A 15,396-nucleotide genomic window follows, 5' to 3' on the forward strand; every position below is an offset into this window, starting at 1 on the left:
CATCTCCTGTATTAAATGAAGGATTTAAAAGGGAGGCAACTTACACAATAATCAGAAGACCTCTGCAGTGTGAATGCAGAGATGGGAACAAAATAGAGACTAGTTTACAGCTGAATCAACAATGACTGAGCTAAAGAAGATAGTAGTGTTTTCCAGGAACATCTGTCCTTGCAGCATTCCCTGGATTGTCACTGCAACCCTTCCTTTGTCCTTCGGTCTGGAAATAGGGGACCAGGGAGAGGGCAGCACCAGGGGGCAGCCAGAGCTCGAGGTGAGCTGACAGGGGGTGTGTTCGCAGGGCTGTTCAGTGAAGTACTGATGTGTCAGACCCTGCACTGACACACCTGAAAGCAGGACTTGTTGGAGAGGAGCTGGGATCATCCTGGGGCCCTTCAGGAGAGCAGGAACAGCTTCCAGTGCAGAACAGGTGAGTGTGCAGTTGTGCAATTACACCAAGGACTTTGAAACCTCAGTGGCACGGGGAGAGACCACAGGAGAGGGCTGGACTGCAAGACATGGCTTGGGAGAAGACCTGGGGCTGTAAGGGCGGTTGCTGGGCTCAGGGGTCAAGTGCTGTTTGAGATGTGCTTTTTCAAAAGCAATCAGGACAGCTGTAGGTTCTTTGATCTCAAAACTCTCAATCTAGCAGTAGTAGGTAAAGGGGAAAAAATGTTTCTGCTTTTGCTTCTCAACACCAGGTACAGCTCCTCATCCATAGGAGCTGTGGGGTGTCAGTGGGCCTTACCTGCTGGGTGTGGGAAAGGCAATGCTGGAGAAAGAGGGAGAGTGTGAAGTAAGACTGGAGCCAGTTTAGGATCAACAACTGTGGAGTGTGGGTCACAGGGTTAAATGACCCTTCCCTTAAGGTCCCATAACCAGTAAAACAGCAAGAGCAGCAGCTTTCCAGCAGCCCTGGTGGTGGATTTGGTTATTGTCTTTTGTTTTGTATGAATTTTCCAGAACCGATGTCCTCCTCAGGGAAGCTTTAAGAGAGAAGCAGCTAAAGAGCGTCAATCTCTGCTCTCCACCTTCTTGTACATCACCCTTGCTGTCTCTTTTGCCATAAAATCTGGCAAACATCTGGGAAAGGTTTCAAGCACAGTTGCAGAACGGTAGAGGAGGAGGAAGCCTTAAATACTAAAGCTTAAACAATACCGGGGTGCAGAGCAGATGTGGGGGCAGGATCGCCCCGGACCGGCGGCCCCCCCACGGGGCAGCGTCACCCCGGCTCCCCGGCCCCCCATCATTCCCGCCGGGATAACCCCCCGCACCTCCCCCCCATCGTTTCCGCCGGGATAACCCTCCGCACCTCGCACCTCGCTCCTGCCGCAGCCCCGGGCCCGGCTCGGCCCCGACCGGCCCCGCAGCCCCGCGGCGTCCCCGCGCCCCGCACGGTCCCGCAGCGCTTCTGCTGCACCGGGGCAGAGCCTCGAGCCCCGCACCGCCTGTCCCCCCGGAGCCCCGGCCACGCTTCGCTCGGGGGGGCTTCAGAACTAACGAGGGGACCGATGGGCCCGGGCTGGGACGTGCCCGCTCGGTCATCCCGCTGCGAACAGGAGGATTTCAGGACGGGCAACGCCGGCAATCCCACCTGCCTCCCACCGTTCCCTTTCGGATCTGTGTTTGCTGCAGGGAGCTGTGGTGACACGGAGCTGGAGGGGACGGGGGCTGCCAGCCCTGCAGCCCAGGAGTGGGGTGGGGTGTTCACAGGGGTCCCGGCCCTTCCCGGGCTGCACCGGGGCCGGCGGGGAGTGCTCGGGCACCGCAGCATCGCTCCACACACACTCTGAAGGGGTCCCGGGGGCAAACACCATCCACGGCGGCAAAGCCACGGCCATCCGGGGCCTGCTCGGGGTACGTGTGTTGGGCACGACCACCCACTGCCTCGAGAGCTCCGGGTCAGACCCCCCAGAGAGCCCAGAGCTGCCTCCACAGCCAGTGCATGCTCCTCTTGCACCTCATCGCCCGTACCCACAGTCCAACACCAGCACTCTGTACTGGTTCCCTCAAGGTCTCGGAGCAGCTGGCAAAGCCCAAGGCTGTAAATCACCACCTCATATCTCACTGGCGAAGCTGCCACGCCCAGCTGAGGGAGGAAACTCAGTGAAGAGAGCACAGAAGAGAGAATAGAGCTGTTTATGCTCAGCAATTGGAGGGTGCAAAGACAATCATCAGTGCTTCCTCTTCAGCGCTGAGACACCAAAGTCTGCTGAAGTCCAGACATTGCCACCCCACATGGCTTTGCTCACAAGCCAGAGGCTTCTGCCACCATAACAAGACTTTCTGGGTCACCAGCTGTACTGTCCTTCCAGAAAAGAATTGTGTGCCAACCCGAGGAATGTTGGCAGCAGCCTCCAAGAACGCATCTCTCACCTGTGGGCAGGTCATGTCCACAGGAAGGCCTGGTCTTCATCTGATTTGTGAGGCTATCCCAGCAGTCCCAGCAGAGGGGAGACAGATTCCTCAATGCAGGCAGTCCAGTACAACAAGGTTCTCATGATTATTGTACCCCCCTCACACATCAAGCTTGTCTAGAAAATTACAAGTCAGTATCGCAGAGCTTTTAGTAAACACTAGTGATTTTGTCCTGGTTTCTAATGCCAAAATCACTGATTCACGTGCAGTGGGATCTCGTGCTCTCCTCCTTTTCTCTTGCTCTTGGCCATCATGGCACTCACTGGGGACTGAGAAATCCTAAGAACACGCAGAAAACCAAAAGCCAAATGCCACTGGCAGCAGAGGCAGCACTGCTGGTTTTCACACACTCATCATACTTCGTAAAATCAACTTCCCTGATGGCACACAGGTGATCCACACGACATTCCTGCTTGCATGGTGCCAGGTCATATCTGGCAGAGTTGAACTCGTAGTAGCTCTGCAGGTAGTGAGGGTCCCCTGAGATCCTCTCCAGCACCGTCTGCATGGAGCGCGCGGAGCCATCAGGGACCTGGAAGGCTTCTGTCAGGTTGTACTCTGCCTCCCACGCTGGGAACTCTGCCTCCCACGCTGGGAACTCTGCCTCCCCTGGCGAGGCCATCATGTTGGCACGAGTGAGGTTCAAGTAGTAAGTCACCATATCCTGAGGGAGAGAAAAACAGAAGTGGGGACACATCAGGACAGGATTGGCCCGGAGTGAGATGCTGGGCTGGGCTGGGATCACAACCACAGCAGCACATCCCCTGCCCCCAGGGCACAGCTGCCCCTGGCAGGGCTTCCTACCAATACAGGTACCTGGAGACACACCTCAGGTGAGAGCCTCCAGAACCCACCCCAAATGCAGCCTGTTTCCTAAAGGTTGAAGGGGTGGCTTTGCTCTGCTTGATTTTTACATCCAAACATCAGAAATTTTGAGCCTGGCCTTCTTCAAACATCAGTTAGTTACTATCAGTACTGGCCACTGGCAGAAGCAAGGGCTGGAGGAGTGTTACTTCCCAAATAAAGTTAATTTCTCAACTGTGAACAAACTGAAGAATCAAGTTTTTCACAACCTCTGTTCTCAGTCTCTTGCCCTTTTTCTCTCTGCTTCACTGGCTCCCCAGCCTTGCACAGGATATTTTAGCATTCACTTCACAAGCTATAAACATGTAAACAGAGCAACTACAGAGAGCTCCATCCACTGCAATAGGAGGTACAAGCATCCATCCTCTACCTCCTGGCAAGCAAGAGATGGGAAACAACAGCTGCCCCTACAATTCACCTCAATTCAGATCAAATCCATCACTTTAGCAAACAGAGGTACACAAATAATTTTCCAGATGGTTTACAGTTTTTGGAGGGGATCTGACAGGTCTGTTAGTACTCAAAGAGGAGTTCTGTGATCCACATTATCTGGGGAGCAAAGCAAGCGTCAAAAGAATCTCTCTTAAGGACATGAACAACCTGGCAAAACCTGTCTGCCCCTGCTCTGAGGAACTCATCCCAGCAGGATGCACTGGCTGTGGGGGCCTGGGCCTCAACTCACTGACACTCTGACTAAATATCTGTGCCAGACACAAGGCTCAAATATCCTGAGTCAGGGTCCTCTCCCACACAGCTGCTCAGCTCCTGTGGTTCTGCCTGTTCTGACCACAGGGAGAAATAGAAGTTCTCTTCCAGAGCTGCAGTGTGCAGCACAGGGGATCCCCTACCAACACCTGAAGGGTGTCCAGATCGTAGTCGATCACCCGAATCCCAGGGTTGTTGGCTCCATTATTCACTCCAGGTAATGTTGTTTTCCAGGGAGTCACTCCAGGGGCCAGGAACATGACATTGATTGGAGAACCTTCACAGAAAGGCAAAGCAACCTGTAACTGGAGACCTTGGCTTGCCCCACACCCTGTCCCCATCGCAGCGAGCACCTGGAGCTGATGGCACTGCCCAAGAGCATCTCTGTCACCAGCCCCTGGTGCACACAAAGATCAGCACATGGAGCAGCATCGGGGTCTGAACATGGGGCTCCTGCAGCCTGGAACAGGCTTTCCACTGCAGGCAAGGGCTCCTGCAGTGAGGGTGGCTGGGGAACCACCCCCTGTGCCCAGAGCACTCTGCACCACTCCAACACTGCTCCCTCACACCCCAGCCATGCCTAAACCCCTGCACAGGCAACAGGCAAGAAGCTGCCAGTCATTGAGGGGAAACAACATTTGAGGATGAACAGGAAGGAGGTCAGGAGCTACAGGCTGGGGGTGGAGATGAGAACCACTGATGCCTCTTGTTGCCCAGAGCATTTCACAAGCCTTTGCTGGCTTCTCAGCTGCCTTCAGCCAACAGCCACTGACACCTCCCATGGACAGTGATTCTGGGAGCTGGCAGAGCTGTCCCACGGGTGCTTGGGTGAGCAGAACGGGTACCTGTGTCGCTGTAAAACATGCGGAAGCTGTCGGTGTGATGGTGCCCAAAGAACTGGGCAGCGATCACCCTGTGGTGCCTCTGCACAATGCCCAGGTACCGCTCGTTAAAGCCCCTCCGGAACCAGGCCTTGCCTCGTTTCTTCTCAAAGAAGCCGGGAGGGACGTGCCCCACAAGGTAGACCTGCAGAAGAGCTGCCCTGAGCACAGAGCCCATGCTGCCCACAGAGCCCCGTGGCTGTGACTGCCCCAGGGGAGAGCAGGGCTGGGAGGAGCTCTCTACAGCCATTGGTCATCCATTCCTTTTTTAATACCATTTCATCTGCTCTGGAGGCGTTGGTCAGTGTTTCTTCCAGCCACTGGAACTGCCCCCCAGGATCCTCCTCAGCAGCTGTCTCGTCATTCTGGTCATAGTACAGGTTGGTATTGAGGACAACCATCCTCCCTCTCGTCCCTGGGCTGAGCAGCTTCTCACTGTAGAAAGCTCCTGAAAAACACGACAGAGAAAGAGCTGGAGGTCTGGTCACACTGGTGGCTGTGATCCCAGATCCCTTTGTTTCCACCTCTCTCTGCTCTCCTTAGCAATAGCCACAGCAGGGTCACTGCCTGGACCAGGCACCAGCAGTGCTCTGCCCACTCCAGGATGGGTGTTTGGGGTGACTCTTCCCTGTGTGCCTCTTGTCATGCTTGTGCCTGTCCCACTGAAGGGAGACCTGCATGGGGACAGTGGGCAGCACCAGGAGTGGGCAGCTATGAGGAGGCACAGCACTGCCTGCCCCAGCTGATACCTTTAAAGATCTTTTTCCTCCTTGTACAGCTCACCACTCTGCATTCTTTCCAGTAACTTGACAATGACAGGAGAGACTAAAGTATAAAAAAAAATTATCTTCTTGCAAGCAGAACTCCATGCCAGAAATCAGCACTAAATTGGACCCTTCCTCTGCCAGTCCTCTATGAATACTGATGCTCTGAGCTCTAAGGCAAGGAAAACTGGTCATGGTATTCTCCTACCCTTCCCCATCTCCCCAGAGTGCTGCCAACACGAGCCAGTGGGGCCAGACCTGCTCTGAAGAGAGGGAGGGAGGCATCACTCAACCAGGGCCGCCACAGTTCTGCTGTTTGGTTGTAGATCCTGTGCTCCTTCCCAGGAAACTGATTCTTGGGGTGGAAGTCATGATTGCCCATCGCCGCATAGACTTTGGTACCTGGAGAGAGAGCAAAGGAGGTGCAGAGGAGTCAGAGCTGCAGAGCTCCCCAGAGCTCCCCAGGGCACTCAAGGCCAAGGCTGTGCCAGGGCCAGTACCCCACCCCCTGCCCTGGGGCCACACTGACCAGGGGCACTGCTCAGCTCCGACCCCCCTCGGGATGAGCCCCCCCAGCCGAGTCCCTGAGCTGGCACAGCAGTGCCTTCTCTCTTGCTGCCAGGGGTTATGTCTGAGGGAATCTTGCGGTTTCTTCTGATTTAATGGCTAATAACAGAAACCTTTATTTTCCTCTCTCCTGAGTGAGCTAACCTGGAACATGAAAGTGCATCAATGCATGAGGCACACATCAGAATTGAGGGCACTGGGAAGAGGACAAACAAGTCCCAGTGACCACAGCCCTTCTGTGCCTTTCTCTGTCCGAATTCTGTCATTTCTCCACCCTGGTAAGCCCTTCCCACGAGTCTCTGTGCTCCTCTCCCCTTCTCATCCCCTCAAATCCTACCTGGAAATGTCTCCTTTATCAGAGAAGTCAGGTTTGCTATTATGTGCAGAACCTTTTCTTCTCCGAGCTGCTCATTGGGGACATGGGGAGTGTCATCTCTGAAAAAAAAGCAGCAGCACAGTCACTGTCTGGGACTAACAAGACCTGCACTCACAGCGATGAGCAAGGCACAGAAACTTGCTGACTTGTCTCTATGCCTCCTAGAAGGGATAGTTGAAGCTTTTGGGGGCAGAATTCATGTTGACTGGTCAGGGTACTGAGGGAGTTTCAAGGAATTGCACAGAGAGAAAACAAGCTCCACTCCAAACCTGCCAGAGCTCAAGGAGCCTTTGGACACCACTCTCAGGCACATGGTGGGATTGTTGGAGTGTCCTGTGCAGGGCCAGGAGTGGGACTTTGATGATCCTTGTGAGTCCTCTCCAGCTCAGGATACTCTGTGATTCACTTTACCTTAAAACCCCTGAACACAAGGGTGTAAAGGGGATGCTCCCTCTGCCTCAGGGCATGTCACAGGCACTAAAGCTGCCTGGAAATATTGCCAGGATCAGCACTTCGCAATCTGAGGGCACTATCTGATCAGCAATAGTGAAGCAGAGCTGTTTGCACAGCTGTGATCACCATAAAGCAAGGGAATACGCCCAGTAAGGCAGCAATCCGGTGCTGCTCCAAAGTGCCCCAGACACACACGTCTGTGTTTGCACTGACACACTCATGGCATTTGTAGTTAATGCTGGGCTGGCCACCAGCCCACTGAAGAGGGAGATCAACATTCAAAATCATGTGAGAGAACTGGGAGAAATTGTTTGAGGAAAAAGAATGCTCAACATAAGGTCACAAGGAGCAATAACTACATCTAAGCAGCAACATGCATCTCCGGGGACAGAAAATGAAAACATTTCATGTTTTCAGGAGGCAACAGCCTCCTGGAACTGGAGAGTGCAGCAGATTGCAGGTTAAGGTTGCACTGTGAGAAGAAAGGCCATACACACTTACAATCACCATGAAAATACAGCTTTTACTGTAAGTGCTGTTGGGGCAGTAAGTAAGTGCACTTGAGGGACCAGAAACCCACTCCTGGAGACCACGACAGGAGAGAACCCCTACTCCTAAAGCAAAACAGCCCCTTTTTGAGACAGGTCTCCCAGGTGCCTCATCTGCAGCCAGAAGAAATGCCACAAGCCTGGTTTGCAGTGCTCTCCTCCCACTGCTCTGACCGGCAGGACCTGGTGTAACACACACCCCACAGCCCCTTCCCTGGGCGTTCCAGGCACTCAGAGTCACTGTGGAGTCAGACAGGGCCGGGCAGGATGAACAAGCGAAGGACGGACCGTGAGTTGTGATCCTTCCATCACCTTACTGCCTTTCACTCCTAGGGTGTATCGGAGCGCTGAGAGCCCTCGCTGGGGTTGTGCTCTCCCCCACGCCCTCGTTCTTCATTACGAGGCACGTTCCCCCCTCCCCTCTCCAAAGTGGGGACCACGGAAAGAGCCCTGATCCCCCCCGGGCTCCGTACGGGCTCCGCTGCCCTTCCCTGTCCCGCCCGGCCCGGCCGCTCCTCACCCGGTCCAGAGCACGAAGTCGGGCGCGGGCAGGATGTCCCGCATGGCCCGCGCGGCCGAGCGGAGCAGCGCCCAGGGCGCGTCGCACAGGTAACTGCCCCAGGGGCCCGCGGGCCCGGACCGGGCGCTGCCCGACGGGCACGGCTGCCCCGCCGCCGCCGCCGCCTCGTACCCGGGGTCCCAGTGCAGGTCCGTGAGGTGCCAGAACCGCCCGCGGCCGCCGCGAGCACCGGGCAGGGCCGCGGCCAGCGGGCACAGCAGCAGCAGTGCCACGGACTGAGCCAGGGGCTGCATGGGGGCACCCTGGGCCGTGCCCTGCGCTCTGCTGTGCTTCGTGTTCTGCTGTGCTCTGTTCGGCCGTGCCCTGTGCTGTGCTGTGCTGTGCTGTGCTGTGCTCTGCTGTGCTGTGCTCTGCTGTGCTCTGCTGTGCTCTGCTGTGCTCTGCTGTGCTCTGCTGTGCTCTGCTGTGCTCTGTCCCGCCCGTGCCCCACCTGTCACCTGTGCCCTGGGCCCGCCCCTTCGGCCCCGCCCCCTCCCGCGGCGGGGTTGGGCAGCGCCTGCTCTCAAAATGGCGCCGGCGGTTTCCCCATGGCTTCTCTCTATTGGGCGGCGCTGGAAGACGGAGGGTCGCGATTGGTAGCCGGCCGGCAGAGCGCGCTCCCGGATTGGGCAGGCGCGGGCGGCGCGCGGAGGGTCGGCGCGCGCGGGCCGGTGGCGGCCGATCCGTGCGGAGCCATGTGGAGCGGGCACGGTGGGGACGGGACGGGGACACGGGACACGGGGCACGGGGCACGGGGCAGGGGCGCGGGGCAGCGCCCGGGGGCCGCTGGGACGGAGCGCTCGAGGCCGTGATGGCGGCAGCAGTGGGGACGGGGACCACGCTGCCTCCTCACGGTCTCTGCCTTCCCCCCTCAGGGAACTTCGACGGCGGGTACGGCACCGTGGGCGGCGCGGGGCCCCCGGGCGGCTACCTGCAGTCCCCAGGGGGGTTCGGGTCGCCCGCCGGCGCCCAGGCGGAGAAGAAGCAGGTAGGCCGGGCGGGGGGCGGCCGGGGCCGGGGCCGGTCCTGCCGGGACCGAGCCGGCCCTGACGCTCCGCCGCCCCTCGCAGCGGAGCCGCTCGCAGAACATCGTGCCCTGCACGGTGTCGCAGCTGCTGGCGGCGGAGCAGGTCGACGAGACATTCCGGATCTGCGACGTGGAGATCTCGCAGGTGGGCGGCCGCGGGCGGGGCGGCCCCGAGTCCCGCGGGCGGCCCGGGCAACCTCCCCCCCTCCCCGCAGGTCACCGTCGTGGGCATCGTCCGGCACGCGGAGAAGGCGCCCACCAACATCCTCTACAAAGTGGATGACATGACAGCAGCGCCGATGGACGTCAGGCAATGGGTTGACACCGATGTAAGCATTGGATTTGCTCTGAACACGCTTCTTTGACAGCCTTTGATAGCAGTGGGGAGAGAAAACTTATAGAATAGTACAGTGTCTCAGCTGAAAGGGACCTGTAAGGACCAGCTCCCTGCATCTCACAGAGGTTTTTTATCAAAAAGATGTAGCTTTTCTGAGAAGTGTTTTAGGAATAATATGTCCCTGAAATCCAAGGGAGATGCTGCTGTAACAGAGGTTACTCACTGTCCCCTCAGCTGTTTTTTACAGCTGAGCTCAGTTGAACAGCTTTGGGAGGGTAATCAGGCAGACATTCAATTGGCTTTCTGCAAGTTTATCCTGAGTTCAGAAATGGCTCTGGCCTGCCCCATTCCCCAGCCATGTTATGGAATTGAACACTTGCTTTTTTAGTATTCAAGAGTCTTTTCCTCTTGTTGCTCTGAGAATCTCTCATAAGCGGACAGAAACAGCAGAGCAGACAAGTGGCTCTGACTGCTCTCCAGTGTGTAAATGCTTTTATTTTTCATTTACAATTATGTTTATCTAACTGCTCTTACTGGACATAGGAATGCACGTTGTTTGTGCTTGCTTGAGATGAGCCTCCTTTGCTGAGTCATTTATTGTGATAATTGAGAAATGGAAATGTGAATCAGCAAACCTCTCTCCTTTCCCTCTCTGTTAGGAGGCGGGAGGTGAGAATGTTGTGGTACCTCCAGGAACTTACGTCAAAGTAGCTGGTCACCTCCGTTCGTTCCAGGTAAGACCATGTCACCTGTGTCTGAGTCCAGGCCAAGAAGGATTGGAGATCTGGCTCAGTGTTAGTGGGCTGCTTTAGAATATCCACTTAATCATGGTCTCTTGCTTATCCTTTCCTCTGGACAAATCCTTCAGTGTCTCTGCCAGGGCTGTATTTAATAACACTCTTAATTGTTCCTGAATGCAGAGGACCATTTAAAATGAGGACTCACTTAAAATGCCCCTCATCATCAATGTGTTGTTTTCAGCAGAGCAGAAGGCCATCAGGTTCTGGGATGTTTGTACTGTTGAGCTTAGACCAGGTTCTGGTTCATGGGGACACTTCTTGTAGCATATTATGTGATCTGGTTGCCTCATAACTAAATATTCAAGTCATGGTGCATGCATTAAAGGAAAGTCCAGCTAGTTAGAAGGAGAAGTGACTCTATCTCCATTGCTTTACAAAATCACATCTGAAAACATGTTGTAGTTTAACTCTGGAGGGCACCTGAGCCCCTCCTCCTCCCCCTGCTGCTGCTCACTCACTCCTGGTGGGATGGGGGAGAATCAGAAGGGTCAAAGTGAGATAACCAGTGAGTTCAGATAGGGGCAGTTTAATAAGTAAAGCAAACCAAGGAATTCATTCTGCACTTCCCATGGGCAGGCAGGTGTGCAGCATCTCCAGGAGAGCTGGCTCTTCACGTGGAACAGTGCCTGGGGCAGACAAATGCCATCAGTCCAAACACCCCCTCTTCCTCCTCCTTTCCCCAGCTTTATATACTAAGCATGACACTGTATGGTCTGGAATATCCCTTGGGCAGTCCCAGCTGTGTCACCTCCCAGCTCCTTGTGCCCCCCCAGCCTAACACCAGTGGGGCAGTGTGAGAAGCAGGAGAGCCCTTGGCTCTGTGCAAATGTTGCTCAGCAACGACTAAACCATCCCTGTGTTACCAGTACTGTTTCCAGCACAAGTCCAAAACCAGTCCATGCTACTCTATCCCAGCCAAAAGCAGCACAAGATGAAGGTCAGAACATTGTGGACTAGCTGCATGCAGAGAAGCTCTCATTCCACCACTGTCCTACTCCTGGAGGGAATGGCTGGGTTGGTTGTTTTGCATCTTCCTGTTGCTGTGATGTAAATTGTTTTCTTTGTTTTGTGGTGTTTCTTTTTTTTCCTCTGAAAGAATAAGAAGAGCTTGGTGGCATTTAAGATCATGCCTCTGGAAAATATGAATGAGTTCACCACACACATACTAGAGATTGTCAATGCACATATGATCCTCAGAAAAAATCTTATGGTATGTACAAAGATCCCAATTCCATTGTGGCCCTTCCTGGGTGATGGTGATTTCCCAAAGAGGGACCTCTGGCTTTGCTGGGGAAATTGTGGATCTGGAAAGCTTAAAGCTGGGTTACAGGGAGGGTGTAAGAGAAGTCCTGGCTTCCTTGGAGAGAAATTGTGTTGCAGTCCAGTTTCATGAGAAGCTATTTTAAATTACTGTCTCAGAATCTTTACCGCCGTGGGTTTGGCAGGCAGGTGACCACAGCACTTCTCTCATGATTCCAGTCAGCGTCGAGTGCGCCGCCGTCATTCCCCTCCGCTGGGATCGGTGACATGGGGGGCTATGGAGGAGGTGGCAGCCTGCCAGTGAACGGGCTCACGGCACACCAGAGCCAGGTGGGTGCCAGCAGCTTTTCTGGGAGCACAGCAGTGGCAGTGGAGGCTGCCAGGGGGTGATGTGTGATGTGGGGCAGGGAAATGCAAGTTCCATCACTTTTTGAAGACAATGGATCTGTTCAGCCTTGCTGACAGAGAATCTGAGCTCTGTGCTAATGGTGGTTCTTGCTTCTCCAGGTACTGAACTTGATAAAAAGCTGCCCTGTCCCAGAAGGTATGAGCCTGCAAGAGCTGAAACTTCAGCTCCGCAGTATGAGCATGTCAACGATCAAGTAAGTGTGTAGAAATGAAGGGTGTTCTGGAAATCCAGGCAGTCCTTTCAGAGGCAGAGAGGACAGTGGACAAGCCCAGGCACTCACCTGTGAATCAGTGTGGGTAATCCAGGTGGCCCCAGCAGCACAGAGCAGTGAGCCAGAGCTTTTGAAGGCTTCACAGCCCCGAATGAGCCATTGCCAGTTGAAGGTGTGACAAATGGTTTGCTCCCCTGTTTTCAAAACAATCTGTTTATCAGTTCAGTGGCAACAGGTACCTGGGTGTACTGCAGTGCTTTGGCAGTATTTCTCCTGTTCAAGGACTACCTTGCTCTCTGCACACTGAACACTTAGGAATAGTCTGTTCTGTTCTCCTTTGCTATCACTTATAACTTTTCCTTGAGGCCTAGAAACATAGTCATTAACATCCATGACCTGCTTTTACCTGGGAAGTACAGAGAGTGGTGGCCTTCTCCCCTGTGACAGACAGAGTCTGAGCTGTGGGGGGAGCACCTTGTCACAGCTTTGGAGAAACTTACACTGCTCACAGGACAGAGCCATCAAGAGCTTCCCTTGGCAGCTGCCAGGAGGGAACCGTGGGGATGGGGTCTGTAAATGGGAAATCCCTGGCAGAAGGGTGGTGACATTTGCTAATTAATTGCTAACTGGTTATCAATCGTGGGGTTTTCTTCAAGGCAAGCCGTGGAATTCCTCAGCAGCGAGGGACACATCTACTCCACGGTGGATGATGATCACTATAAGTCAACAGATGCTGAGTGAAGTTCCCTCCAGCTAATTTTAGCTCCAAAAAATGCTTGTCTATGTTTCAAGATACCCTGCCAAGCTCAGTGACGTGGAGGGTGATCTTTGCTCTTTGTAGAAGGTCCCAGTTACTCTGTGAATGCCTCCTCATGGAATTCCAGGACAAGCAGAACGTACAGGATTCTGTTAACTGGACTTGATTCTATGCTGTGACCATGTGACTGAAAGCCTAAGTAGACACGGGAAAAGTGAACTTCTCAAAGCTTCGGAACCTTCATTTTGTTTTGGCTCCTTAAAAGATGCCTGTTAGAAAGAGAAGCCTCTTTCTAATCTTTGTTTCTAGAGCTGTTTCTCCTAACTCAGCTTCCCTTCTATTCGTTCACAAAGTGGGTAGCCATTCCACTAATGTACAGCAATCATGAAAAGATTTTTTTTATTTTTTAGTTTGTGCATTTAAATCTATATTTGTACTAGAGGCGATCTTGTTTCTAGAGCTTTTGAACATTTCTAATAAAACTGTAACTTGGGGAGCCTTGCCTGCATGTGTGACTCAAGAGGCTTTTCTGCCCTGAAGAAGGAAACCATCTGCTTGACAAAACCTGGAAGTAAAAGCACACCTCATACTTAACTATCCTTATTTTTTCTTTAGCTTTTTGCTTTGAAAGGTCAAACTGAAATGAGTGTCTGGACAGTAAGAAATTAAATAATTGTACTACAGCAGAAACCAGTATGTTGTATTAGTGTTAGAGATAGGGCCCAAATAATTTCTGCCACCAAAACAGGCTCCCCAGGGCAGTGGGCACAGCACCAAGGCTGCCAGCGCTCAAGGAGTGTTTGGACAATGCTCTCAGGGACAGGGTGGGATTGTTGGGGTGTCCTGTGCAGTGCCAAGAGTTGGACTTGATGATCCTTGGGGGTCTCTTTCACCTCAGGACATGCTGTTCTATGATTTTAGCTGAAGCTCAAATGAATTACACCAAGTGCAATTAGATTTTATTCTTTAAACCATTTTTAAAGTGTAACAGAAAAACACTGTTAGGATATAGGTTGATACTCTAGATGGATTGGGGTGGAGATAAGAGATTTGTGTTTCCTGTTTTTCTGCAAACTCTGCCTTGTTCAGGGAGGCTGCAAGAGACTGCAGCACCATATTGTCCCTCAGTCATGGTGAGCTTCCTGTCACAGGAAATTCAAACAGACCTGCCTTCTGGCAATTGTTTTGTACTTGTAATGAGAGCACTTCAAGAGTTCATAAATGTTCAGGAGCATTTCAGGTGTGTAATGTAGCTGTTCTCACAGAAGGAACCACACAGCTTTCCGCTTTGTGAAGGTGTTGCTGAAAAGCAGGACCCAGATCTTTCAAGCTGAACCGCTGAGACACTGAACTGCACTTGCAGGTGAGAGCTGCTGTTCTGTGCTGTGCTGCACACAGATTGCTGCCCTGTCCTTCGATTGCTGCCTGCCAAGAGCCCAGGGACTGCTGGAATAGCTGCACACGCAGCCAGGGCTGGGGCAGAGGGCTCAGGGGCTGGTAGGATCTCTGTGCTATTGGAGCTGCAGGTCATGGGGTTTCTGTTGCCTGGAGCTGGTGAATTGACTTTGTTTTGCAAAAGTAGTTGTTCCCTGTGGACACATCCGTGGAGCTGCCTGGGGGACCTGGGGTCTCTGCTCCTGGGGTTACTGCTGGGGCAAATCTGTGTCCTGCTCGGGTTCTGTGGCCCAGCTGTAGCCTGTGGTGCTAAACAGTGTAGTAGGTGTGTTACTGGTTAACATCTCACTATGGAGTCCATCAGATCTGGAAGCCAAAAGTACTGTAATTTTCTTTTTGTAGGAAGTGCGCAGGTTAGGAATTCCTGACCATTTTTAGAAGTGAAGATGCACGGAAGTGCTTGCAGTAAAGAGTAGTTGTGCAATTGGATAAAACAGCGCTGTGCTGCCCGCGCTGAGGGCGGGTGAAGGCAGGGACCCCCCAGCTCTGCGTCATGCTGTTCTGGCTGCACCGGAGCTCCAGCCCGTCCTGCCGCGGCTGCCCCACAGCTCATCCCCCGTGTCCCGGCCCCCCCGACCCTCTGTGGCGGGGCCAGAGCGAGCGGAGGGGCCGTGGAGCGGCAGGACTGGGGAGCACAGCCGGACACAGCGGAGGGCCGTGCTCCGAACCCCCGGCAGCCCCGCCCCACTCAGCCCCGGCGGGCCCGGGCTGCGTGTCACGGCGGCCCCGCGGGGAGCCGGGGCTCCGGGGGGGAACACGCGAGTGCGGGGCTGGGGGCGGCTCGGCCTCGGTGTAGCAGAACCGCAGCCAGGAGATGCCGCTTCCCTGGAGGGGCCGAGGCGGCTCTGCCGGGCCGGACCAGGGCCTCGGCGGGAGCGGGGCCGTGAGGGGCGGGACAGAGAGCGGGGGCGGGGCCGTGAGGGGCGGGACAGAGAGCGGGGGCGGGGCCGTGAGGGGCGGGACAGAGAGCGGGGGCGGGGCCGGGAGGGGCGGGACAGAGAGCGGGGG

The 15,396-nt window shown here is 54.5% G+C and overlaps 3 protein-coding genes across 5 annotated transcripts in view; 2 read left to right on the forward strand and 1 right to left on the reverse strand.

Moving 5' to 3' along the window:
* Positions 1-2,114: 2,114 nt before the first annotated feature.
* SMPDL3B (sphingomyelin phosphodiesterase acid like 3B) lies at positions 2,115-8,597 on the reverse strand. Its single transcript, XM_017830511.1, has 7 exons — positions 8,094-8,597; positions 6,534-6,631; positions 5,888-6,031; positions 5,141-5,313; positions 4,830-5,010; positions 4,128-4,261; positions 2,115-3,079 (listed from the first exon to the last, which is right to left on the reverse strand). The coding sequence occupies exons 1-7, from the start codon at positions 8,384-8,386 to the stop codon at positions 2,675-2,677; spliced, it is 1,428 nt and encodes a 475-aa protein (XP_017686000.1). The 5' UTR covers positions 8,387-8,597; the 3' UTR covers positions 2,115-2,674.
* A 191-nt stretch (positions 8,598-8,788) lies between these two features.
* On the forward strand, positions 8,789-13,441 carry RPA2 (replication protein A2). Of its 2 annotated transcripts, XM_017830568.1 has the most exons (9): positions 8,789-8,843; positions 9,008-9,120; positions 9,203-9,304; positions 9,375-9,488; positions 10,156-10,230; positions 11,393-11,506; positions 11,776-11,886; positions 12,064-12,158; positions 12,833-13,441. In XM_017830568.1, exons 1-9 carry the CDS (start codon positions 8,828-8,830, stop codon positions 12,915-12,917), a joined length of 825 nt encoding a protein of 274 aa, XP_017686057.1. In that variant the 5' UTR covers positions 8,789-8,827; the 3' UTR covers positions 12,918-13,441. The 2 variants fall into 2 exon arrangements, with proteins under 2 accessions (XP_017686057.1, XP_017686056.1); XM_017830567.1 differs by lacking the exon at positions 8,789-8,843 and having other exon boundaries at positions 8,914-9,120.
* An 839-nt stretch (positions 13,442-14,280) lies between these two features.
* XKR8 (XK related 8) overlaps positions 14,281-15,396 on the forward strand; it is a 5,858-nt gene continuing 4,742 nt past the window's right edge. For both annotated transcript variants that reach the window (XM_017830536.1, XM_017830537.1), the window contains exon 1: positions 14,281-14,296. The gene's annotated coding sequence lies outside the window, so the exon portion shown is untranslated. The remainder of the gene's footprint in view (positions 14,297-15,396) is intronic.

The sequence above is a fragment of the Lepidothrix coronata genome, unplaced genomic scaffold (genome assembly GCF_001604755.1).
Source record: "Lepidothrix coronata isolate B3197 unplaced genomic scaffold, Lepidothrix_coronata-1.0 Scaffold180, whole genome shotgun sequence".
Classification (NCBI taxonomy): domain Eukaryota; kingdom Metazoa; phylum Chordata; class Aves; order Passeriformes; family Pipridae; genus Lepidothrix; species Lepidothrix coronata.

Excerpts from the sequence above, each read along its gene's own strand:
- SMPDL3B (XM_017830511.1), bottom strand. The coding sequence starts at position 8,386 with ATGCAGCCCCTGGCTCAGTCCGTGGCACTGCTGCTGCTGTGCCCGCTG. Across the intron at positions 5,314-5,887 it reads CCTCCCTCTCTTCAGAGCAG|GAGCTTTCTACAGTGAGAAG; the intron begins GTCTGGCCCCAC and ends CGTGTTTTTCAG. Across the intron at positions 3,080-4,127 it reads TGGACACCCTTCAGGTGTTG|GATATGGTGACTTACTACTT; the intron begins GTAGGGGATCCC and ends TCTCTCCCTCAG.
- RPA2 (XM_017830567.1), top strand. The coding sequence starts at position 8,944 with ATGGCGGCAGCAGTGGGGACGGGGACCACGCTGCCTCCTCACGGTCTC. Across the intron at positions 9,489-10,155 it reads GGCAATGGGTTGACACCGAT|GAGGCGGGAGGTGAGAATGT; the intron begins GTAAGCATTGGA and ends CCTCTCTGTTAG. Across the intron at positions 11,887-12,063 it reads TCACGGCACACCAGAGCCAG|GTACTGAACTTGATAAAAAG; the intron begins GTGGGTGCCAGC and ends TTGCTTCTCCAG.